This window comes from Puntigrus tetrazona, chromosome 16, assembly GCF_018831695.1.
Source record: "Puntigrus tetrazona isolate hp1 chromosome 16, ASM1883169v1, whole genome shotgun sequence".
NCBI lineage: Eukaryota > Metazoa > Chordata > Actinopteri > Cypriniformes > Cyprinidae > Puntigrus > Puntigrus tetrazona.
Genome location: NC_056714.1, coordinates 16,514,304 through 16,539,959, shown reverse-complemented (window position 1 = coordinate 16,539,959; position 25,656 = coordinate 16,514,304). Strand labels below are relative to the sequence as shown.

Below are 25,656 nucleotides of genomic sequence, written 5' to 3'. Positions count from 1 at the left end.
ACGGTCCAATTATGTAAAATGATGTCTCAAATACATCTTTTAAAAATACAAAAACAAACAAAGTGTAAACATTTTTATTATATGTTGTTATATATTTGTTTATTTAGCCTGTTAAATCATTCCATAACTTATATATCATATAATATTTATATATCATATAAGTTATACCATATATATACTATTATACCATATCAAGCTTGTTACTACACATTAAAGGTCTTCGCCAGGATCCAGTCAATATCTTTTCTTAAAAGTGTGAAACCCCTGTAACAGGAGAATAAATGCAATACTATCAGAAGACCAGCAGAGAGCTCGTTCAGCATGCACACGGCTGTTAGGCTTTGTGTTGTTGACAACCATCTGGAAGCACACACACACACACACCTCCTCCAGTTAACAAACACCAGCACAGTGAACACAACTGTCCTGCACGATCCAAGACGCGTCCTGGATGTCAGGGAACAAACTCACACACAAGGCCGATCATGTTGTTGCTCGGGTTTGACCAAAAGTTGAAGCAGAGAGGCCGCGCACGTTGTTTTTAGCAACATCTGGAGATGTTTTGTAAATAAAGCTCTTCTGTGAGCGGAGCTCGAGGCCTTTGATCGCTGCAGCTCACACACCATCATCCGCGGTGGTCTCGAGCTTTAAACCGCCGCTGGGCTCCGCGGCCGCCGAGGCACAACAATAGCTGCAGCGCTCAACGCCTCTTTTTATCACCCTACCCGATACAGGATGTAAGTTACGAAAACCTCGATGCTTTAGGAACATGGAGACCGAGACTCGGGAATTGGTGAGTAAATGAGTGGAGATGGCTCGCTTTTTTTTCCGACAGCTAGCAAGATAGACATGGCTAGTTGGTTAGCCTGTTCAGCTAAAGCGAAGGCTCGGATGTCAGTTTTTAAATGTCCCTTTGACTGATTCGAATGAGTAAATACTGAACTGACAACGGACAGGCGTACCACGCTATATGAATTATTGTATTTGTGTAGTTTAACAAAAGGCCACAGTCGGGTAAATATGATGAAAGAACAGCTAACACTAAAGTAAACCGTTAGCGCAGCATTGCTGTTACAATGATGCTCGTGTCCGCTAAACATAGCTTAAAAAGATGAGTATCCCCTTCTAGCTCTTAAGTAGCGTAACTTTGTGTGTTTTCTGTAAAATAGTTCAAGAGTTTGTCGACGAAAGTGGTGTTTTCGTCACAAGATTTGTGCTACTTTGCAGTTTAGCGTGCATTGCAATTCTTCAATGCCTTTTTGCGTAAAATGCTGTCTTTTTAACGAGATAAGATTAGACAAGCAAGCTTTGTCATCGTATAGGACAGCGAAATTACAGTTTCTTCTCTGTGTCGGTGGCGACAACATTTAAAACAATGCCAATTAAATCATAAATAATACTAATTATGTATTAAAGTCTTATTCTGTTTGACTTGTTAAAGCCTGAAATATTAAACTACCTCATCTGTTTTTCTTTTAAAATTTAAAGTTTATTTAACTTTTAGACTAAATCTATATAACATAAATATAAATTTACATAAGTGTCAGACTCACATAGCGTGATATATTGAGAATATGGAACTTATATCTTTAGTTGAGGAAATAGATCTTTTTTTTTAGAAGCTTTGGTGTTGTTATTTTTGGTTTTGTTATTTATATGCCCAATTTTTTTAATGGCTAGAAATAAATTCTTAATATGTAAATCAGTGATTTAAAAAAACAAAACAATATTATAGCAGGCTCTTTGCTTATTCTTTCTTCTTCTTTTTTTGCTGAAATTGCTGTTGTTATTACTCTGAATTTTCTTCAACACTTCAAAATAATATGTAACCTATAGATTACCATAAATTTACTCACATTTATAGATAAAGGATAAATCTAAATGTTACAGATAAAACTTAATGTTTTAGAAAAGTCACTGAAAAATCTAACCATTGTGTAAGTTTACCTGGGTGTCTGTAAAATGAGAGCATCAGTGTATAAAGCAACTGAGCTGAATGCATGTCAAGAAGGATGTCACCACAAATACAGTCCTATGCTTTGGTTGAGATGTGTTATTTGTGGACACTTTCACAGTTGTTGTTATTTTTCACTCTCTACAGGTCTCCATACTGTGAGCGAGTCCAACAACACTCCAGTAGTTTCTCTCTGTTTTTCCCACTTCACCCTTTGTGGGTGGAAGAGAGGATGACTTCTCACATCCCGACTATCCTGCTGCCTGTCTTGGTAGTTCTGATACCTGCTACCTGGGCAGGGGACTGTAAAGGCCAAAGACAGGTTCTGCGTAGTGTCCCAGGATATGTCACAGATGGACCAGGAAACTATTCTGTGAACGGGAACTGCGAATGGCTTATCAAGGGTTTGTGTCAAAAGCTATAAAAACAAAGACCCGCTGAATGAAAGAAGCCTCATTAGCATATAGTAGGATATAAACAAATTGCTTGTAATGCAAACTCAGCAATAAGATGAGAATGTTTTTCTTTTGTAAATGTACATTATCTATCTTATTGTGTCATAACTGGGTCTTTTCCTAAAATATTCCAATAATATTCTAATATGTTTTCCTTAACATCTGCCCCCAATCAAATCACCCACTGATGGATAGAAACAAGTCTCCACCGCTTTTACGTTTTTTATTTGATGAGACATTTCACTTGGATTTAGTTCACAACACAGAAGAAAAGATCTCATGCTACTTCTGTTTCATTGCATCTTGATGTATTGTTGGCTTTATGAATAATTGATACAACTACCAATTTAAGTAACTGAGTGACCATGACCTTTCTCTTTATTTGTATATTTATTACAAATGTGTTATTAAGATATTAAGATATTAAGACAAGAACAGTTTTTTTCTGCTTGTAATGAGAACTCTTCTACCCTCCTTCAGCTCCAAGCAGAAACCATCGCATTGTGCTCAACTTCACGTTTATGGACACGGAGTGTACCTATGACTATCTGTTTGTCTACGATGGTGATTCGTACCAGAGCCCCCTACTGGCAAGTTTAAGTGGCAAAACCCTACCACAACCAATTGAGGCCAAGTCTGGTAAGGTAAGTATCAGTTTATACCATTTATTCAACTGAGCCTGTGAGCCTTTTACTTTTCAGAGAGTCGAAATGCGCTCCCTTTCTTAAATGCTCTTAATTCGACATGATTGTGAGGAAAGCAATCTGCATTTTAAGTTTTTCCATTTCTCTCAGCATGTGTTCATTTTATAACACTGTGAGTCATTGATAGACATCTTGTTTACAGTCTGGGTCTGTTTTCCCACAGTCATTATGAGATTGTTCATCTTCTGTTGTGTTCTTTACAAGATGCTGCTGCATCTCTTCAGTGACGCCAACTACAACTTGCTGGGCTTCAATGCCACCTACACGTTTTCAGTTTGCCCTTGGGACTGTGGTGGTCACGGGCGCTGTGATGCAGCCACTGCCCGCTGTCAGTGTCATCAGGGGTGGGGAGGAATAGACTGCAGTGCCCCTCTCTGCTCCCAAGTGTGCACTCAACATGACCACGGGCGCTGTGATAAGGTAGGCTCTGCGTTATGCAGAAAGTGAGTGCAGACTGTAGTTTTGTTGTTTTAATGCCACATGCTGTCTCTCTAACAGAGGGGTGAGCATTGTATCTGCAACCCTGGCTTTGTGGGACAGAACTGTCAGCTGGGTCTCCGTGACAACAGTGGGGCAGGGCAGTGGTGGGAGGTGAGCCCAGGTGACGTTAGAGCAGCCCCTCGCACCGCCTCTGCTGGGGTTTACCTGGCTTCCACTGGAGCCATGTACATGTTCGGAGGTAAGATTTCAGACGTTTTCCCAGCACTGACTGACTGTTAATCATTGATCATATAACATATTTTCATGTGTTAAAACCCATTTATGCTTGAGTGATAAAAATGTTAAGGCTTAAGCTTATGTTGTAAGGATAACACAATTAAATAGTTGTTTACTAAATTAAATAATTGTTTTATATTATCAGTCAATCAGTTTGCTAGATTATTATCTTTATAATGTTAACAACTTTTTTTCCATCTTACAACAACAACAAAAAAAAGAATAGCAATAGCAACTTTGTAAATGTAAAAAACATGAATTGAATTAATATCTAATTTGTGGGTGTTAACTTTGGCAGCATTAAAAATACATTGTGTTAAAATCTAGTTTTGCTCTCAATTTTAGATTTGTTATCATATGTAGATTCACTAAATCTTGTATAATTGTTACTTCTTTATTTTTGTGATTTTATGTTGTGTTGTGTGAATCTTGTATTATTCAAACTCCTCAAGCATAGCCTTAGATGCTGACATGACAAAAAAGAATAACTACTTCTACTCTTCTTAATTTTTAAACCTCAGCTTTAAAGTACACTTGCAAAGGGACTTCAACCTTGATCTTAATTTACAGGGTTTGATCTGAATAGAGCACTGGAGGACCTTGTTGTTTACAATTTTTCAACCAATATTTGGGAACAGAGATCATATTTATATAGTCCAGTAAGTTTCTTCTGCTCTTTTTTTTGTCTTACGTCTTTCTAACGATGTGTTTTTAATTTTAACAATCTTCTAAATAATAATATCTTTGTATCAGGCTCCTCGACATTCCCACACAGCAGTGGAATGGCAAGGCAACATGGTCATTTATGGCGGTGAGCTTACCAACCACTCATTGGCTAGTGATGTCTGGTTGTTTCGTGCACACAAAGATGAATGGCAGCAGCTAGGCCAATCAAACGCTTCAGGCGCACCAAGGCTGGCAAATCACGCAGCAGCAATAGTAGACAACTATCTGTATATTTTTGGGGGTGAGTAAATTGTATTCTTATTCATTAGTTGGGAATATAAAAAAGAGCAACACAAGCGTTATTGTCATTTTGTTACAGCATCATCAATCATTATCTCTTCTTTAGTGCCCTCTGTCCCCTAAAATTTCTTTTTTAGTTTTGTCATTCCCTTTGCTTATTCTCTTTTAATATCTTTTTTTTTTACTTTTCTTTAAAAATAATGAATCGACCTGACTTTTCAGGAAGGACAGAGGAGGACATGTTCTCCTCATCACTGTACCGGTTCCGGTTGAGGGATGGGGTGTGGGAAGCAGTTCAGCCTACAGGCGGAAAACCCCCTGCCACTGCAGGACACAGCATGGTCTACCATGCCCCTTCCAAAACACTGCTAGTATATGGGGGACACAGACCTACCACAGCTAGGTATTGTGCACTTGTGTGTGTAGTATAATATGTAAATTATATATAATTAGTAAACTGATGCCAAGTATTTGTTTATATTACTGTAAAATCTAAACTGTTATATTCTAGCTCTTGTATGTCCAGATATTTTTATCTTATACATACAACATGCTTATGTTGCACTCTGTTTATGTAATATGAAGCAGGCGCCGTGGTTGTGCCATGAAAGACATGATCCTACATTACAGTCCAAAAATATAGACTTATCTCAATCCTTACCCCAAATTCATTCCTTAAATTAGTGGGAAATGATAGCTGATTAACAAGGGTGTAGTATCTAAGTATCTAACCCTGATCATAAGCCTAAAACAGATATTTCCTGAAAAAATGTGCCTCAAATCTGATTGGAATGTTGTTCCAGGATCAACAAGATTCATCTTGTACTTGGAGAAATCACGCTCGCCACTCTATAACATATTTTGACTGCTCAATTCATTGTATCATGGCAAAATCATATTGAAAGGTCCTAAAACGGACGTAAAAGTAATTTTTAAATGTCTTCCTGTATTGAAACCTGCATTGTAGTTCATAAGGAAAAATCATGTGAATAAATTTAAGATGGTAATCTGCTACTTGGAATCTGACCGTGCTCATTGGTCCATCTGCTACTCTCATACAGGTTCAGTGTGCGTGTGAACTCAACTGATGCTTTCCATGTTGAGAAACGATTTTGGACTTCTTTCCGTTCACGTTTTCCTGCCAGTGGCCCAAGGGAGAGAGCATTCCACTCTGCTACCGTCATCGGCAACTACATGGTGGTGTACGGTAAGTAGCGTTCACATTGACATTGTAGAGCTGCAACCAACCTTGTGTCTGCGGTTTGACTGACAATGAATAAAATGTGTAGACTTTTACGGAGATATTAATTAATAGAGATCCGTTTTTTCCTCTTAGGAGGGAATGTTCATATCCACTACATGGAAGAGAAGTGCTACGATGAGGAGATCTTTTTCTATCATCTTGGTTGCCATCAGTGGGTGTCTGTTGGAGAGAGCCTCAGTCAACGTAAGTGCATCTGTTTGATATGTTTAGAGAGGAGATGAAGTATGATGATGTATGCGATTGGTGACCCGTGCTTCCCTAAGGGTTTATTGCATGAAGAACAGTGTTCAAGATGCTTCAGCCTGACTGGGGGCTTGTTATGACCTACTCTTGAGAGGTCATTTGTTTTGTAAATTCCCTTGTGTCTGATGCAGATTTACTTGCCTGCAGCTTTTAAATAAATAGATTGATGAGAAGTAAAACTGCCCTCAGATAAAAAATATTTTTTTTAAATGTTGTAACTTAACCACAGAAATCTGACATAGGTTTGGTACCCTCGTAGTGCCTGTCAGGATTTTTGGAATTGTTATTTTTGGTTTGCGAGACATTTTTCTCAAAGTTGGTATTATTTTATAATGATGCTTCAGTTTAGCCCTCTAGAATATTGTGCATTTCACTGGGGGCTTCTTCTAACTCTTTAACTCTACAGCATTATTATTGTTTCCATGCTTTAGTCTGTTATTTTATAACAGTGCAGCTCTATCAGCAGTTGATTACCACAAAATTTTTTTTTAACCTGCATTCCTTAAAAAAAACAATGAAACCAGACCATGAATGTTAAAATGTACAGTGCTACAAAAGTATAGCCACAACATATTACATATTATGTGCTGATGTGTAAAGTAGCCCTCAGCAGTGGATGGGAGTTTTTTTTTTCAATCATTTGTGCATATTATTTGTTTTCAGAAATTTCTCTTTGCTCTTGTAGGAGGTGTGTCGGTGAGGGGCCGATATTCCCATGTTGCTGCTGTCATGGATGGCCGTGTGCTGCTTGTTGCTGGCGGTTACAGTGGGGTTGCCCGTGGTGACCTTGTGGCATATAAAGTACCGCTGTTTGTAAGCAGTGACCCGGGAGACAGAGTAATAAACTTTCTATTGCCTTTATTGTTTTTTTGTTTTTGTTTTTTATATTATATATATATATATATATATATATATATATATATATATATATATATATATATATATATATATATATATATATATATATATTTGCATACATGAAAGTATGCTTATTTTGCTTACTTTGATATAAAATACAAATATTGATATTGAGAATTTTTATTACAATGAAAAAAAACCTCTTTTCTTTTAGTATAACTTAAATTGCCCTCATGTGATGGCAAATCAGCCATTACAGTCTTCAGTGTCACATAATCCTCCAGAAAGCATCATAATATGCTCATCTGGTGTGCAAACATTTTTTCTATATTAATATTGTAATATTTTAGTGTAAAACATTTTTTTCCTCCCAGGATTCTATGATAAAATAAACAAATTTGAAACAAATATTTTGAAACATTATAAATCTTCTAATATCGCTTTTTAAAGAATCCTACTGATTGCAAACCTTTAATTTGTTAAAGTATATCAAGATGTGTAAATGTTTTGTGTAACAGGACACAGTATGTGCCGAAGCTCCAGATGAAAGCTTATGCCTCAAGAATCCAGAGTGTAGTTGGTGTGAGGGTCGCTGCCGGGAGTACCAGCCCAACAACCCGGTAATACTTCCTCGGGCTCCTTTGCTTGCTTTTTGCTGGCTTTTAATCACTCGTGCCTATCTGATACCAACGGTCATTTTCACTTGTACCTCCCACTTCATCATCTGATTTATGTGTGTGTTTATATACAGTGTGGCAGCACCGGATGTCTGGGCCTGGCTCGTTTTTTGTCTGACTGCCAGTCATGTCTGGTATTCAGTGGGGTGCCAAACTCTCTGCCACGAGTTTCTGGGGAATTTGGCTGGTGTGTGCAGAATGAGTCCTGCTTGCCTGTTTCAGGTAAAGAGAGAGGAAAGAGCAGACCATAACATGACTGTTAAAACAACCACACACTGCTCAGTAAATCTTTATTTCTAGACACCCTTACAGTCGGTGAAATAACGCGTTGCTGAGTACTGTTTGTAGATTACTTTTAGCAGTCACGCTATGTTAATATCACTGCTGTGTGCCCTTCACTGGTTTTCAAGCTAATTTAAACAATATACTTGAGTGACCTGCGTATAATACTTTGGCATATCATGAGTAAATATTGTACACTTTGACCCCTGGCAGAGCAAAGTGCATGCCGCGTGGACCAGATCTCTGGGGCGTACGGCTGGTGGGGGGAGCGCACGCGTTTCCTCCTCTCCCTCCCCTTCTGTCGCACCGAGAACTATGTCCCGGGACTGCACCTGCTTACCTTCCAGCATCCACGCAATCAGTCACAGCCTGACAAGGTACGACAAGTTCAATCCTCAGCTTTCATGACCTCCTACTTCGCTGATACTTCCTCTCTTCTGTATACCTGCTCTAGGCGTATAATTTCACTACTTAAATACAGTAGTCGCTTCTGATTGCCTCTTTTTGTGATTTCATCTTCATTTTATCTTCAGTGTTTTTTAGTATCATACTTTTTGTTCATATTAGTTTGAAGTTTCATTTAATTTTTAATATAGCTGTCCTTTTTTTTCAGTTGTTATTTGTATATATATTATTATTCAGTAGTTTATGCTTTTTTTAAATAATAAATTATATACAGTGTATATAGTTTTTATGAATGTATTTCAGTTTATTGTAGTAGATTAAGTTAGCTAGCCGAATAATTTTTTTGGATTTCAAGTAACAGCTTTATTTTATGGTTTTAGTGAATTGCAATAAACCTGGTAATAATTCATTTTCATTCTTTATTTGTGACCCTGGACCACGAAAGCAGTCATAAGGGTAATTAACAACAAAAAAATTTGTACATAATCTGAAATAATATGTGAATAAACCTTCCATTGGTTTGTTAGAATTGGACAGTATTTGGCCGAGATGCAACTATTTGAAAATCTGCAATCTAAAGGTGCAAAAAATATAAATATTCAGCAAATCACCTTTTAGGTTATACAAGTTAAGTTGTTAGCAATGCATATTAAAAATAAAAAATTATGTTGTAATGTTGGAAATTTACTAAATATCTTCATGGAACATGATCTTTTCTTAATATCCTAATGATTTTTGGCATAAAAGAAAAATCTATCATTTTGACCAATACAGTGTATTTTTGTCTATTGCTATAAATATACCCCAGCGACTTAAGATTGGTTTTGTGGTCCAGGGTCAAATTTTCTACATCATTTTCTATATCCAAATTGTTTTATTTTTGTTAAATATTTGTTACAGTTCTCTGAACACCCCACCCTGCCTCTGCTCGTCTCTTACACTTATGTACACTTCTTCATAGGTATCTATCCTGCGCAGTACCTCCATCATCCTCAATCCCTCTACAGAGATGGATGTGACCCTGCAGTTTCGGGGTTTCATTCATCCTTTATGGGGTGCCCCTCAGGAAACTGTTGCCATGTGGGCTCGAATACAAAAGCTTCACTTTACTGCTCAGATGGCTGCTGGGCCCAACTCTCTTCAACTGGTATGGGAAACCACAAAATCAGATATCCTTTTTTATGCAATAAAGGCATGGCATAAAGTCTATTAAGGCATGTCATTTCTAAGTCTCTTCTAAAACATTTTTTTACAGACTGATGTGCTGGGAAGGTGGTCCGCTCAGGAGGAGAAGGAGATCCGTATGCTGTCTCGTCCAGATGGTTCCCGTCTGTTTCAGAATCTTACACGAGGAAACTGGTACCTGATTCAGGCAGAGGGCTACCTTAATAACTCCGCATCAGGACAGACCAGTGAGATGGCTCTTACCTGGAACCGCACAGCTTTACCTGGAGGCAGCGTAAGCGTTTATTACTTAACAAAGAAACTTAAAAGTGGATCTCTCATTCATACTGTGCATTTTCCATTTGACATAATTTTACTTCTGCATTTTTATAAAATGTTATGGTTGCAACTAGTGCAATAATAGTACAATTTCATAATTAGGTGATTTCAGAAAAAACATTTGACACCACTTGAAAACATCAAAGCTGTAGTAATCTATGCTTATTAAATCCCATTTTAGTTGGTGTTTTTATTAAAAAATATTTATAAAACTATAATCCAAATTTGAAATACAAAAATTATTTAAATTTTTTTAAACATTATATAATGAATTATACGAAAGTAATAAGTCTGATAGAGCTTTATTGAAAAGTACTTTTGTGCATATAGGGAATTTGTTTTTAATATCAGCTTTCAGTGCACAGAGACAACAACAACATACACAGTGTATATATATATATATATATATATAAAATGCAAATAATAAATTTGTACATTTGTGGTTTTTGTTTAGTTCTAGCCCTATAAACTTTCTAAGTGCACTATACTATTTAGGCATTATTATATAATGCTGTTCATTGCTATTTTACATTCTTTTCTTAATTTTTTTTACATTTTCTAGGAGATTTCTTTCCTCTTCCTCGAACCCTTCCGCTCCAATTCGTGTTCAGAGTACCGCTCATGTTCGGCCTGTCTGTCTGATCAGTCATGTGGCTGGTGTCCCACCATGAACCTGTGTTTTCTGCGCTCTGACGTCGATCAGCAGCCCTGCATAGACTCGCAAGGAGAAGAGCGCCACCTTCTGCTCAACCCTCAGCACTGCACACTGTGTGAGGAGTATAGAGACTGTGCTGCTTGCACTCAGGTACTGCATCCACATGTCTGAAAGATTGCCATGAGTGTTTTGATCCAGAGCAGCATGCAGTCTGTTTACCAGCTTTCATGTTCTTTGAGGCTGCGGTGGAGTTTCTCTCATGTCTGAATGTTTGTAGGACCCCTACTGTGAGTGGCAGATCAACTCCAGCAAGAAGGGAGATTATCTGTGCAGTCGCCGTGGGAGATTGGAGGGGTCTATCCGGGAATCAGGAGGGTGTCCTAAAGTTTGCAACCAGTGAGTTTGAAGTGATAAACTTGTCTATGAATTATTTGGTGTATGTAATATTTGATGAAGCTGAAGGACCTCAAAAAAATATCAACTTTAGTTTTTACATACCATCCTTTTTCTCTCTCTAACAGGAGGTTGACATGTGGAGAATGCTTGTCTAACTCCAGTCAGTGTGCATGGTGTGAATCTGCTCAGACCTGTTTCTACTTTGCTGCATACCTCACAAAGTTTCCCTATGGAGAGTGCAGGGACTGGTATGACAGGTAGGCTGGTGCATTGTCTGATAAAAGTTAATGAAATGCCCTGTGTAGTTCAAAGACGCTTACTAGGGGTGTGGCGATTCGAGTATTGTGTATTTCATGGTAATTTTCCAAATAATCAAAGTGATCATCCTTATCCCCTTATTAGTGGGGACTTTGGAGTGAGCAGAGCATGTGCCATTATTTAGTCGTTGAATGCACTTATATATTAGCATATTTTAAAATCATTTTAAAAAATAAAATGTTTATTTGCAACAGTTATGCTAAGAACAATAAAAAAAAGATATTTATGACATTAAAACAGCGACATCTGCTGACACATGCGTTTGTTGTAACAGGAACATCACAGCTGAAGATAATGAAGAAAATTACATCACTTCCTTTGACAAGTGCATTTCAAACTCATACATAACGACACGCACATGCTCTGCTCACTCAAGTCTCCACTAACAAGCAGATAGGGATGATCGCTGTGAAATGACCATGCATCGCCCGATGCACAATACGCAAATCGTTACACCCTAACACTTTCAGTGCTTAATTACAGGTTTGGAACGACAGCCCCACGAGTAATTAATGACTGAATATAATTTTTTAGCTGGAACTATCCCTTTACTAATTAAAACTGGATACACCTCTCAAATGAAGAATAAAAGATAAAGAAAATGGTTGAAGTAAAGTCATGATTTGGCTAAAAAGCATACTCTTTGGTCATATTGCATTTGCGGTTTGATAAACATTTAACATCTCACAATGAACTATTAACTCTTTTTTCTGCTGCATAGATGTCCAGGCAAAAAACAAAACAAAAAACCGACTGTTTACCCCCAAATAAAAATGCTTTATTTATTTATGCATTATTTATTCTGCCTTATGTCATTCTAAACCTGTATGAGATTCTTTCTTCCGTGGAACACAAAAAAGCATGTTCTGAAGAATGTTAGTAATCAAACCATTAAGCTTCCCATTACTGTCATTGTGGTTTTTTTTTGTTCATTCAGTGGAAGTCAGTGGGAACTGAAACCATTTATATGTCATCTTTCAAGTTCCACAGAAAAAAGCAAGTCAAACATAAGGGGGAATGATTAATTGAATAATTGAACATTTTATAGACACTTAAAACAAATTTAAACAAAAAATGAATAAAAAATGGATGTGGACTTCAGTGTCATTTTACAATATATTTTGGATCCCAGGCAATCTGAATCTAATTATTATAACGACATGTTATTGTTAATGCAATTTAATCTTTGTAACCACAGTTTTGGGTCACCATTGACTTCCATAGCAGGTGACCCAAAACAGCCTGGTTCCAACCTTCTTTCCTTTGTGTTCGGCAGAACAAAGAAATTCATACAGGTTTGGAACTACCTGACTGTAAATGATGACAGTATTTAAATTTTTGGTTGAACTATTCCTTTAATATTCATTATAATTATTATGAAATACAGTATATTAATAATAGTAATTTTTTAAACTTTTCTTAGTCTAGTGCTTGTTATATTATACTGCATAGCCTTTTATTGATTTTGCTAAAGAATTGTCTTCTCTGATCTTCTCTCTCCAGTGTTCACTCTGTCCCTCAATGTAAGCAGTGCTCTGCTCTTGCCACCTGTTCAGAGTGTCTGCAGACGTTTCAGTGCGGCTGGTGTGGAGACTACAAAAACCCCACTATCGGCAGGTACGGTTGAAAAAATTATGGTAGCAAACCACCATCAACTTTAGTAACAGTTCTTCTAATCGCTATATATTATTTCGTTCTCCTCTGTTTTTTCACAGGTGTTTGAGAGGTGACTGGGGCGGGATGGATGATCCTTTGGCTGTTAACTGTAGTATGGCTGTGGCTGAAGTGAAAGCCAGCAGGTAAGGTTTACAACATTTTATACCAAGTGGCTGAATAAATGTGTCATTTGGTTTAATTTACATCTCTTCCTTTTTCAATCAGCCCTGAGCCTCAAACTTTATCACCTCCTCGGCTAATGGAGCTTGAGATGGAGATGGAATTGGAGCTGGAGCTGCTGGAAGGGATGGAAGGAGATGGAGACGCCGTTTGGTCCTACCCATCCTGTCCGGATGTGGAGGAGTGTCGCTTGGGCTTGCATACCTGCCATCCCTCCGCTACCTGCGTCAACACCCCAACCTCATACGAGTGTCACTGTGAGAGAGGCTTCACAGGAGACGGAGTTCACCACTGCAACCAGACGTGAGACTTTCTGTTACCACTGTTGCAAGGGTGGATGTATTTTTATTTATTTTTTTTTATCTCAGCTCAGGAATAATCATAGTACATCATGTTAATATATAAGCCTGTTCACGCTCTCTCGTAGGTGTTATAACGAGTGTCGTCAGGGACGGTGCAGCGGCAGTCCTCGGTTTGAGTGTGAGTGCTCTTTGGGTTGGACATCTGATCCTGCCACTCTGGTGCTGAGCGGAGTGGAGTGCGACGTGGATTGTGGATGTAACTTCCACAGCACTTGTATTACAGCTCCAGGGATCTGTGATCAGTGCCAGGGTAAAGATCCTTCCTGTCTGTTAACTAGGGCTGCCAAAAAAAGTTAGAATTTTGAATATTTGCCAAATTTAAAATAAAAATCCACATTTGAATGCAAAAATGAATTTTAAGTGTGTATCAGCATCAACGGTGGCACACAGGATAAGACGACAATCTAAGTGTCGATGAATTGTGATGTTTGTTAGCCTGTCCAGTTGAACCCACTAGATGTGAAGCTGAAATATTGGATGACCGTTTTTGACAGCCCTAGTCTTAACTCTCATTTCTCTGTCCTTTTAATAACAATAAGCTACTATGTTTTTCTTTCCTCAGACTGGACAACAGGGCCGCACTGTGAGCACTGCAAACCTGGTAGTTTTGGCTCTGCTTTGGCTGGGGGTGAAGGATGCATTCCCTGTCAGTGTAATGGTCATGGTGATGCTCTACAAGGTTTCTGCCATAACCAAACCGGCCAGTGCTACTGTACCCACCACACTCAAGGCCCACACTGTGAATCTTGCCTGCCCGGATACTATGGAGACCCCAGGCAAGTCTGAGATTTAGCTCTGTTTATTTGGTGAGAATGGTGTCTTCAAATCAAGGGCAGATGAAAATGTTATAAACCCGGGAATTTAATTTGGGTGTTTGGTGATTATTTGTTTTTAAAGGTAAAGGGATAGTTCACCAAAAGAAAATGATTCAATCTGTATACAAATCTGTATATGAATTTTTTTTTTTTTTTTTCTGTATACGTTATTTTTGTATAATATTGGTAAACCGTTCGCTACTATGAAAGTCAGTGGGATTTTAGGCCTAATCCTAAAATATAATACTGTGTTTTATACAATGTGTAACATTTGAAATTCATATTTCTGTCACAGGAACAATGGTACCTGTTTCAGGCAGTGTCAGGGTCGCTCTGTTCTGCTTTCTTCAACCTCCTCTGTACCCCTGTCCCTCTCCTCCTCTTTGGGGTGGCATGGAGCAGTCGGTGGCCAGGGTGGGCTCTCTCACTGCTTGTGGGTTCTCTCTGTGTCCAAGGATTTGGCACCATGCATGCCAGGACAGTCATGCCCACCCGTGGCTTTGACCTGGCACCCGGATTCACATACACAGTGCACAGTGAGTAGATTTATGCCAAAACAGCATAAAAATGTAGTTACAAGCAACATTTTGACCAGAAATGTTTGCAATTCATGATCCAACAGAACTCCTATGTTTACGTATTTGACGGCTTGCCACAATTCCTCAGCAACGACGTCGTGCACTCTGATCACAACCTTATTGGAGCATTTTGTGGCACAACTAGAATGGAGCCAATTACTGTTGAGGCTACATCAGGTACTTAACAAAACTAAGGATTTAAGAGTTGTGTTTTTCATCACTCACAAAGCAAAATTAGATGTAACTTTCAACATAGCACTATAGCACCTTGCAATGATCAATCACGTGATTTCTTCTCCTCTAGGGGTGGTATCTGTGTATTTTGAGGCAAACGTTACCTCTGGACGTGCTCAGGGTTTTAATGCCTCGTTCTGGGTGAAGCGATGTGGAAATGCAAGTTCTGGAGAGGGTACAGCCGTCTCACTCGAGTGCCAGGCAGGAGCTCAGTGCATAAACGGTCTCTGTGAATGTCCCCATGGTTTTGGTGGTCCACAATGTGACCGTCCTGTCTGTCCAGAGAATTGTGGAGCAGAGGAAGGCAGAGGCATTTGCAACATGGTGTGTGACAATCTTATTTTAGTCAGCTGTTTTGCTTTTGAGCATAAGCACACTAAAATGCATTTTAGGTATGTCCCACAGTTCTCATCTTACATGTTTTCATATACTTTTACAGACCCTTGGCCTGTGTGTGTGTACAGAAGGCTATGCTGGATCAGACTGTTCTTCTAAATTGGACTCTGAGAGCCTGGTTTGGGAAACGTTGCTTGACACTCAGCTCTCTGCAGTAAGATCAACTCTTTCCTTCAGGACTATAGAATTGAGTCTGTGTTTTTACAGACACTCTTAATTTTCATTTTTACAGAATAAAGCACACCGGTTCCTCCAGAGGATGGGTCACTCCCTAGTATCTGGGCCACAGGGCACTCTTTGGATGTATGGAGGCCTCTCACTCCCAGAGGGCATCCTGGGAAATGTTTATAGGTAAATTCTTGTACATTGCACTTGATGATGTAAACCATTTTTATACTTATTTCTATAATAAACTTTTATTGGTCTAGGTATTCTGTGACTGATCGTCGCTGGACTCAAATGTTGACCAGTTCAATGGAGGAAAATACAATGCCTCTGTCCAGATATCATCATGCCTCTGCTCTGGTGTATAGTCATGACCCGTTTTCTGGCTCTCAGGCAGCCACTCATAGTTTAATGTTTGTGGTTGGTGGGGTCACAAAGAAAGGTGTTGCAAATGACACATGGTGTCTGAACCTCAGCAGTCTGGTGTGGAAGCAGTATAAGGTATTGCATGCTGAATATCCTTACAGTGCTTTTGTGCTCCTCTTCAACTGTGTTAAGAGTGTTAAATGACATCTGTGTTTAGAGCTCAGTGCTTCCTCCTGTGGCTGGACACACTCTAACTGTGCGAAGAGGCTCATCTGTGCTGCTGATTGGAGGTTATTCACCAGAGAATGGATTTAATCATCATTTGCTGGAGTTTAACCCTCAGTCTGGAAACTGGACTATCGCTCCACACACTGGCACACCCCCTACAGGTAGAAGGTGTTCCAACATACTAAGTAGTCTTCATATATCACTTATAAAAGATTATTGACCTAGTGAACTAGACCTATCGACCAGTGCTGTAATACTTTTAATGATTGATGACAGATGTTTCTTTAAAGTGCTTTTCTAACAAAGTAATATTCAAAATCACGTTATTAGAAAAAGCTTTAAATATAAATCTCTCTATCTCTCGTCTGCTTCATGTTAGTGGCTGACAATGTGGCAAAAACATTCTATTCATATTATTGATGCTAAAATGAATGTAGCAGATCTGTTGATTCAATCATATGAAATTAATATTTGATTGTTTGAAATGCAAGTTCAAATATTATGTAACCAAAACTTTGATAGTTCTAGCGTCACAGTGAACTTTTGTGTTTATTGCATCACATCTTATGTGCGTTGATCAGTTGTTAAAAAAAATAACATTAAGTCTGAATTCATGAATAAAGAATTCATGAATTCACGATGCAAAGTAATTACATATTTTACTTCTACTGTTCTCTTTATTTATTAGTTTTGGGCTCGTTGATAGTTTCATCTGTTTGACCCACTACTGTTTGTCCCACTATGTTGTCACATTTACCAGTTTTGCCGCAATTTGGGAAGCACTGTCACCTTCTTGAACTTCAGAACAACAGCATATGAAATACTTAATTGAGAAAATTATAATATCGTACTATTTGGAATATGATAGATACCAGTATTTTTCTAGTTTTGGTATACCGCACATCCCTATGTTAAGTAGGTTTTTTTAAGTTTTATAAACAAATAATTTATATAAAATATGTTTGAAAAATCCTACTGCCTCCAGATGTTTGAACTATATTTTAGTAATATTTTAAATCTTTACAAATGTTTCAGATTTCTCTAAAGGGTTCACTTCAGCAATATCCTTTTCACAATTATGTACTAAATATATTAATTTTAATTTATTGCTGTTATTGGCGTGAATTTTACAATACTATTTAATTGATAAATGTCTATCCTAAAATCCTCACTTTCTTCACCTCTAATGGGAAAAAAGTATATGCTCTTACACCCAATATTAAAATGAAAGGAAACAGCTGTACACCCCTGATTCAGTTGTTCTTCTGTCTTTCACCTTTTCAGGTCTTTATGGTCACTCAGCAGTGTATCATGAACAGACTGATGCTGTGTATGTGTTTGGTGGTTACCGTTTCCATGTTGAAGCGGTAGAACCTTCAGGAGAACTTTACAGTCTTTATTACCCCAATCTTACTTGGTCTTTACTGGTCCCCTCTCAGGGCAACAAGGTAACTATAACAAACAAACAAATAGTCGGCAGAATGATGAATGTATAAGCAGTTTGGCAGATAGATGACTCTAATCATCTCTTTTGATCTCTTTGACACTAATCATCTCTTTTTTTTTTTTCCAGCCCCTTTCTCGTTTCTTCCATGCAGCTGCTTTAGTGAAGGACACCATGGTAATTGTTGGAGGCAGGACAGGCGAAGAGGACTACAGCAACACAGTCTCTCTCTATCAGATCAACTGTAATACATGGATACAGCCAGGTAAAAGTCCTATCTGGATAAGGTATATTATTTATGCAGTTATTAAAAGTAGCCTGTGTTTACTGACTTTTCTTGTACCATTTCTCCAGTGTCCTCAGTGGGTGAACCTGTAAACCGTTCAGTTTCCTTGGCTATGACTGGGTGGAGTGGTCGCCTGTTTCTGTCTGGAGGTTTTAATGGAGTGACTCTGGGGCGACTTTTGACTCTTTCCTTGCCTAGTGACCCCTGCATCCTGCTGCCCACTCCTGAGGCCTGTAACAGCAGCACTGGTAGCTGTGTGTGGTGCAGAGGTACCTGTGCTTCCTCAGACTCTGCAGAAAGGTACTACAGGAACTAGTATCATCTTTATTGACAGTAGGTTTTTATGGCTACTGTAATGTTTTTTTTCTTAAATCTTCTTCTCTTTTTAACAGATTGGGTTGTGCTGTTGGACAGGCAACCTGTTCTCCCACTCCTCGTTCCCCAGATCAGTGCCGAAGACTCAAGACCTGCAGTGAATGTCTGGCCCGCCATCCTAAAACATTTTCCAGCCCTATGCAGGTAGAATTGTCACATCACAGTCCAAAGTATGTTGTAGTATTTTAAAAAGCACCACAAAGCCAAACCACTTTTTTAGTTTTTTTGTATTTGAAATAGATTATTTGTACTATGACTTGGCATCATTCAAGTATCCATGTTTAATAAAATAATTTTCTTTTAAAAAAATCTCACTGACCCCAAACTTCTGAACAGTGGTGCACACATTGCCACACTTTCTAAGATCAATAAAATCAATAGGAAAGTTTTAAAACGTCTCTTTTAATATAAAAAGTGCCATGAAATTCTATCCATCTTTCAGCCTGCTCTGCAGTGTAAGTGGTGCACAAACTGTCCTGAGGGAGCATGCATCAGCAGCTCAGTAAGTTGCACATCAGAGCATGATTGCAGGATAAACCAAAGAGAGATCTTCCTCTCCAGTAACTGCACTGAGACCAGCTGTGAGGCTTCTGACTGCCCCAAATGCACAGCTTCTGGGAAATGCATGTGGACACGCCAGTTCAAACGCACAGGTGAGAGTGACCATACAATGATCATTCTGTGGAAAAATATGGGGAGGATGAAAATAAATATGAGTATAAATAGTTAGTTATGTTTCAAAGCTTTTGGGTTGGTTCTCAGAACTTTGTCCCTAGTAAAACTTGCAAAAGTATTACAAGGGATGAACTGAAATGAAAATTCTGGGCCGAAACCGGAAATTCTGGATCTAATTGGCTGATGACCAAAACCAAATATGCTTTTAATGATTATTTATTATTGTATTAAATAATATAAAGTTTGGGGTTTGGTCCCTCCCCCTCGGTAGAAATCGTGGTCTGCGGCTGTACAAATCACATTCTGGTGGTTTCCTCATGGTAGAAATTGCGGACACGTTCTCCCTGGTAGTAATCGCACTTCCCCTTTGGGGGAATTTTCCTCCATTTTCAGGCCCTCAAAATAGTCCTAACTTCTCTCCCTTATGGCACCAATGATGAGTGGTAGGGTACTATATGAGCAGAAGCACATTCATTGCGCTGAATACTGAGCAGAGTGTCAAACTGTGTAATGACAAGATATTATATTATATCGCCTATTTTCGTCCATGTTACTCTTCCTAAGATGCTTGTGTCATGCAATTTTGCATTATCTTGCAAAAATGTTTCCTTCCTCAGACAAAAAAAAACAAAGGACGTACAAATTTAAACATCTCTTTTTATAAAGGACAGTAAACAGCTTGTAGTTGATGTTTTGACTCTTGGTTTAACCATCCAGGTGAGACCAGACGTATCCTGAGCGTGAACCCAACTTACGACTGGACGTGTTTCAGCTATGCCTTGCTTAACGTGTCTCCCATGCAAGTGGAGTCCTCTCCACCAATGCCTTGCCCTGAACCCTGCCATGAAATCAAAACCTGCAGCCAGTGTTTAAGCTCTCGTGGCTCTGATGGAGGCTGGCAGCGCTGTGTATGGAGCATGGCACTGCAGCAGGTAATATTTCTATGAAGTTTGTTCCAACTGGCTAACTTTCTACAAGAAATTCGAACATCACCTGTCCTCTTTCTTCTCCAGTGTATGAGCCCCTCGTTTGTTCCATTGCGCTGTGAGGCGGGTCAGTGTGGCCGCTTGCTTGCGGATGAAGACTCCTGCTCTCCTCAGTGCTTCCAGCTCACTCAGTGCTCTCAGTGCATTTCCAGGCCACAGTGTGGCTGGTGTGCTGTCCGGGGTGGAAACGGGGCAGGACGCTGTCTTCAGGGAGGACTCAATGGTACATGTTTATATCGTTCTGCGGATTAAACAAACCAATCTTGTAAAATTTAAGACACTGAATTTATAATTAACTAATAAATAGTGAAATATTTTAGAAGGCTAATTGTTGAATGGTTACATATAGGTACAATCAGTTGCTCGTTATTTCAGAAATATCCTTGAATGGGCAATTAAATATTAGTTGTTTTTTTTATTAGACTAACAATACCTGACAAGACAAAGACTGAGTTGTTGTTTTTTTTTTATGGGATTAACACTTGATTGTCTTTTTACTCTGCAGGTGTGAGTGAGGCTTTTTGCCCACAGTGGAACAGTAGCTGGTCCTTCCTGCATTGCCCAGAGGAGGACGAGTGTGCCAATGGACACCACCACTGTAACATCACCCAGGACTGCCATGATCTGGCTGAAGGCTATCACTGCACCTGCAGACAGGGCTACGTACTCAGCAGGTATATTTAACAAGTTTCATTCTCAAATAGTGTTACTGACTTTCCCACTGAGTAGTTGATTTATATTTTCTTCTTTCATTCTCTTTTTCAGTGTGTCGGGTCAGTGTGAGCCAGTGTGCGCTCAAGGCTGTGTTAATGGGACCTGTGTGTCCCCAGGAGTCTGTCAGTGTCACTTTGGGTTTGTTGGAGAAAACTGCTCCTCACAGTGCCGCTGCAATAAACACAGTAACTGTAAAAGCATCTCTCAGCTGGACACCTGTCTAGAGTGCAAGAATAACACAAAGGTACTAAAGTGTTTTGTTCTATATTGTTTTTGAAAATATCAATAATATAAAAATATCTTCATATATTGCTACTCCTATGCTCAATTCAAAAAAAAAATTATAATTGATAATATTAGAAAGAATTATGAATTTAAAATATTGTTTGCTGTTTTCAAAGTGAAGACAGGCTCATGAAAGTAGTAATGCTATGTTTATATTATTTCTAGACTAATATATCACCTCTATATCATTATTTGTTTAGGGTCAGCACTGTGAAAAGTGCAAGCCCTTATTTGTGGGCTCAGCCATAGGAGGTGGGATGTGTCGTCCCTGTCGTGAATTCTGCAGAGGAAACAGCGACATATGTCTGTCCAAAGAAGAGCATCGGAGGGCAATGGAAAATCCAAAAGATTATCCACTGGACCGTGAGAGTGTAAGCAATTTTTAGAAATCGTCTTTCCTTTCTGTATTCAGTATATAATGTCATTCATTATATGCTTTTGCTTCCCAGATTGAACAGTGGGCAACAGAAGGTCCTACTGAGGACAATGCTGTGTGCGTGAGCTGTCAGAACAATAGCGTGGGGGATAAGTGTGAGAGCTGCCTCAGTGGCTACTTTCTGCTGCAAGGGAAGTGTGAGAAGTAAGTGCTTCAGAAAATCTTCATGTTTTCACATCACTTTGTTAAAAAATACAATGTTTCTGGATCTAACATCAATATAACCATTCCTTCCTATTGTTTGTTTGTAGATGTCAGTGTAATGGCCATGCGGACACTTGTAATGAACATGATGGCACGGGTTGCCCCTGTCAGAACAACACTGAAACCTCATCCTGCCTGAGCAGCCCACAAAATGACCGCAAAGAGTGTTACAGACAGCAGGTAATGGCCAGTTCATTACAACCAATAACATTACGTTCCATATTTCACAAATAAGACCTTATATAAAGTCCTGCTTATTCTTCTTACAGTGTGCGAAGTGCAAAGACTCATTCAACGGCAATCCTGTTAATGGGCGGCAGTGCTACCGGCAGTTCAATGTGGACAATGAATGCTGCTTCGACCCCACATCACAGGTCAACTGCTTCCATGAGCCTAACATCCGCAATCTCCTCAGGGGCCGCACAGTGTTCTTTTCAGCCCAGCCCAAGTTCACTAACGTGGATATCCGCGTCACCATCGACGTTACTTTTGGAGAGGTTGAGGTCTATGTGTCCAATTCACATGACACCTTCATCGTGGAGGTCAACCGGCAGACCGGTGTCCATACCATCAAGATTGAGGACGAGGCCACCTCTGCGACCACTGCCCGTGGAGAAAAGGAGGTTCCTCTCGCACCTCCGTCCCCCATGAAGGTGTTTGCGAATTCCTCATCAGCATTGCTCGGCACGTTGCAGTCCACAAAGTCGCACGGGACAGAACGTGAGACACGGGAAGAACGAACCGAAGGTCTCATAACCTACATCACTGTGTGGAAGCCACAGACGGTGTTGATTGTACGTGGCGTACGGGATCGTGTGGTCATCACCTTCCCGCACGAAGTGCACTCGCTCAAGTCCAGCCGCTTTATATCGCCCTGCGCGGAGTGGGCACGGATACTCATAACGGAGAGTCCCAAGGCCTTCTCTTTCTCCGACAGGACCAGGCCCACATTGACCTCTTTGTCTTTTTCTCTGTCTTCTTCTCCTGCTTCTTCCTCTTCCTGTCCGTTTGTGTGCTGCTCTGGAAAGTCAAGCAGTTCTTAGATTTCCGCCGTGAGCAGCGGCGCCACATTCAAGAGATGACCAAGATGGCCTCTCGTCCGTTTGCTAAACTCACTGTTTACCTGGAGCCGGAGGAGCCTCAGCTGGTCTACCTACCCTCGGCTGGAGGGGGCAGCACTGTGTCCCTGGCCCACGTCCGGACAGGCAAGCTCAGTGGCATGGTGATGGGCCAGAGAGGGCGACCCGGAGCTCTGTCCTACAAACACGACCCCGGCACAGGCACCGTGACCCACCACCACCATCATCTCGCTCTGAGTGGAGGCAACAACGGGCAGCACCTTCCCCTGCACTACCTGAACGCTCACCACTACGCACCCAGCTCTACGGCAAACCCCACCTCGCATCACCACCACCATCATCCGTCCTCACACGGCAGCTACCAGCATTTCTGCCGCTCTGACCCCTTCCTGTCCCAGCTCATGGGCTTTTCGTACTCGTCCTTCAAAGTTGGGCCAATCACTCTGGAGCCCACTGATGACGGGATGGCAGGGGTGGCCACCGTGCTCATACAGTTGCCAGGAGGCATCCTTGCTCCCAATCGGGCCTGCTTGGGTTCAGCGCTCGTCACTTTGCGGCAGAATTTGCAGGAGTACTGTGGACATGGAGGAGCAGGAACGCATCCCGGGGCCGGAGGTGGACGAAAAGGCTTGCTTGGCCATCAGCATCTTACCACCATGGCCATGTGAAGAGAAACTATTGAGATGAGAAGAAAGAGACTGAAAAGGAAAAAAACAATCATGAGAGTGAACAGGAAGGCAAAGGAAGTTGCAGAGATGCAGAAGGGACAGTTCACCCCCCCCTCCCAAAAAAAAAAGTAAAATTTTGCCATCATTTACTCAACCTCTTGTCATTCCAAACATGACTTTCTTCTGCGCAGCACAAAGGAAGATTTGTTTGAAGAAATGTTTTTGTCCATTCAATGAAAGTCGATGGGATCTAAAACTATACAACATTGGAACTCTGACTTTTAACCAAACAATTTTGGACCCCATTGACTTTTATTGTATAGGTGAAAAAAACAAGCATTTTTTTAAAAGATATTTTCTTTTGCATTCCGCTGGTTTTGAACGACATGGAGTAAATGATGACAATTTGTTTTGGTTTGCTCTGTTGAGGGTTAAAAAAGGGATGTATTTATTATGAGAGGAATAAGGTGAATCATAGGAAATGTGATTTGTACATATACTGTAATTAATTATTAGGTGTCATTTACTTGTTTATCACTCCTAAAAAGTTCCATATTGACTTAAAGCAGCAACCTTTATGCAATGCACTACTCGTATCTCCATGCTTTGTTGCTGCTTTTTTTGTTCTATATACACTACTGAAATCAGCTGGACAAGCTGACAGCTATGGCATGACATATCAACCGGTGAAAAAGTTGTCTTTGCAGCTGAACCAATGTGCTTTATATCCTCATGTGACAATCTGAACTGCCATCCAAACCAAGAGACAGTGCAACATGTCCGCTTGAATGTGCAAAACAATGATTGTCTGCAAAAAACGGGCACAGGTGTTGTAAAAAAAATGTAGTTGTAGTGCTTTTGTTACTGGTATTTTGTCATGGCTGTGATTTGGTCGATGCTTCCTGTAATATAGCAGATTTGAATCTAGTCAATAGGTCTGTTTCATGGTGAGCCATTGGCTTATTTTTATACATATTCATTCAGACTGAAGATGCATTTCAGACTGTCAGTCGACGGTTTATGGTTACACGTCCTTTTTGTTTGCATTAATGACATGCCTTTACTCACTTTGCCTTGACCAGACGCTAATATAACTGTGTGATAGAATCCTCACACACTTTTTGTATTAAATTTAGGATTGAATTTCTATTTGAGTTTAGGCCATTAATCTTTAGTGCTGCAATTGTGTGTGTGTATATATATAAATATATATGAAGGAATAAGCTGATTAACAACGAACATTACATTTTTTTCCAAATTGTGTAAGAAATGAAGGATACTTTTTTATTTTTCCCCCTTACACTACTTATTTCATATTACTTTAATTTTTGTAGGAAAAAATACAGCATGTGTTAACAGTGTGCTGATGTTTTATTTCTAACACAAGCTGGGTTGCTGCAGCATTTCATTTTTATTTCAGTGATGGGTATATTTAGTTAGATGTGAGATCTTTTGAGCAAAAAGTGCAATGGAAATTTTAAACATTAAAATATAGTATGCTCCTGGTGAGACAATGTAAAGTAATGAAATGAAGAGGAGAAAACACTGAAAACACTACAGTTTGTTACAGTATTGCCATTTATATGGAAATTCCGTTGTTTTGCTTTATCGCTGTTTTTTTCTTTTTTTTTTTTTTGAGGATTGACTGTTATTTGTAATCTGACTGGTATTTATGTAGGACAGGTTGATGTAGAAAGTTATTTTCTTTTAGAATTAAAGTCAGTGAATTATTAAGGTATTTTGAAAAGTGTTCATTTGACGTTATGATTATTTAATGTAAATAACAGAAACATAACAGGAGAAGCCATATGTTTATCTTGGATTCCACTCCAGAGAAAGCAATTTTAAGCCAAGTTGGTTAATTTGTTAGGATAAAACTGAAAAAAAAACACGTAATTGTGATATAAATTATGCGCAAGACCAAAACAGATTTGGGTTTGGATATGGTAAAGAAAGCTTTGTGTTCTGTTCAGACATTTTCAAATGCTTTTACAGTTTTTACTGTGTTTGGTGCACATGCCTTTGATGCTTAACAGCGGTCTGTCCATAATAAAATATCATCCATTAATGGTTACCAGGACTCGTTGTGTTATCTTTGTTTTTGTACCCGATTTGACACTTCTTTTC

The 25,656-nt window shown here is 39.4% G+C and overlaps 1 protein-coding gene across 1 annotated transcript; it reads left to right on the top strand.

Annotated features, from left to right (window-relative positions):
- Positions 1 to 346: 346 nt before the first annotated feature.
- On the top strand, positions 347 to 25,603 carry megf8 (multiple EGF-like-domains 8). The gene is given in 45 exon segments (XM_043260736.1): positions 347 to 793; positions 2,102 to 2,358; positions 2,890 to 3,053; positions 3,318 to 3,533; positions 3,612 to 3,792; positions 4,401 to 4,489; positions 4,584 to 4,797; positions 5,019 to 5,199; positions 5,858 to 6,003; positions 6,133 to 6,243; positions 6,989 to 7,140; positions 7,680 to 7,781; positions 7,913 to 8,060; positions 8,334 to 8,497; positions 9,487 to 9,672; positions 9,781 to 9,984; positions 10,591 to 10,833; positions 10,961 to 11,079; positions 11,205 to 11,336; positions 12,901 to 13,014; positions 13,113 to 13,196; positions 13,279 to 13,536; positions 13,661 to 13,845; positions 14,158 to 14,371; positions 14,706 to 14,946; positions 15,033 to 15,165; positions 15,293 to 15,546; positions 15,662 to 15,772; positions 15,851 to 15,969; positions 16,047 to 16,284; positions 16,367 to 16,538; positions 17,662 to 17,825; positions 17,951 to 18,086; positions 18,176 to 18,407; positions 18,500 to 18,626; positions 18,925 to 19,135; positions 19,875 to 20,089; positions 20,171 to 20,366; positions 20,649 to 20,817; positions 20,909 to 21,101; positions 21,343 to 21,513; positions 21,592 to 21,722; positions 21,830 to 21,962; positions 22,052 to 22,643; positions 22,646 to 25,603. Coding segments are annotated over 44 exon segments (8,601 nt in total). The 5' UTR covers positions 347 to 793; positions 2,102 to 2,186; the 3' UTR covers positions 23,530 to 25,603.
- Positions 25,604 to 25,656: the final 53 nt, after the last annotated feature.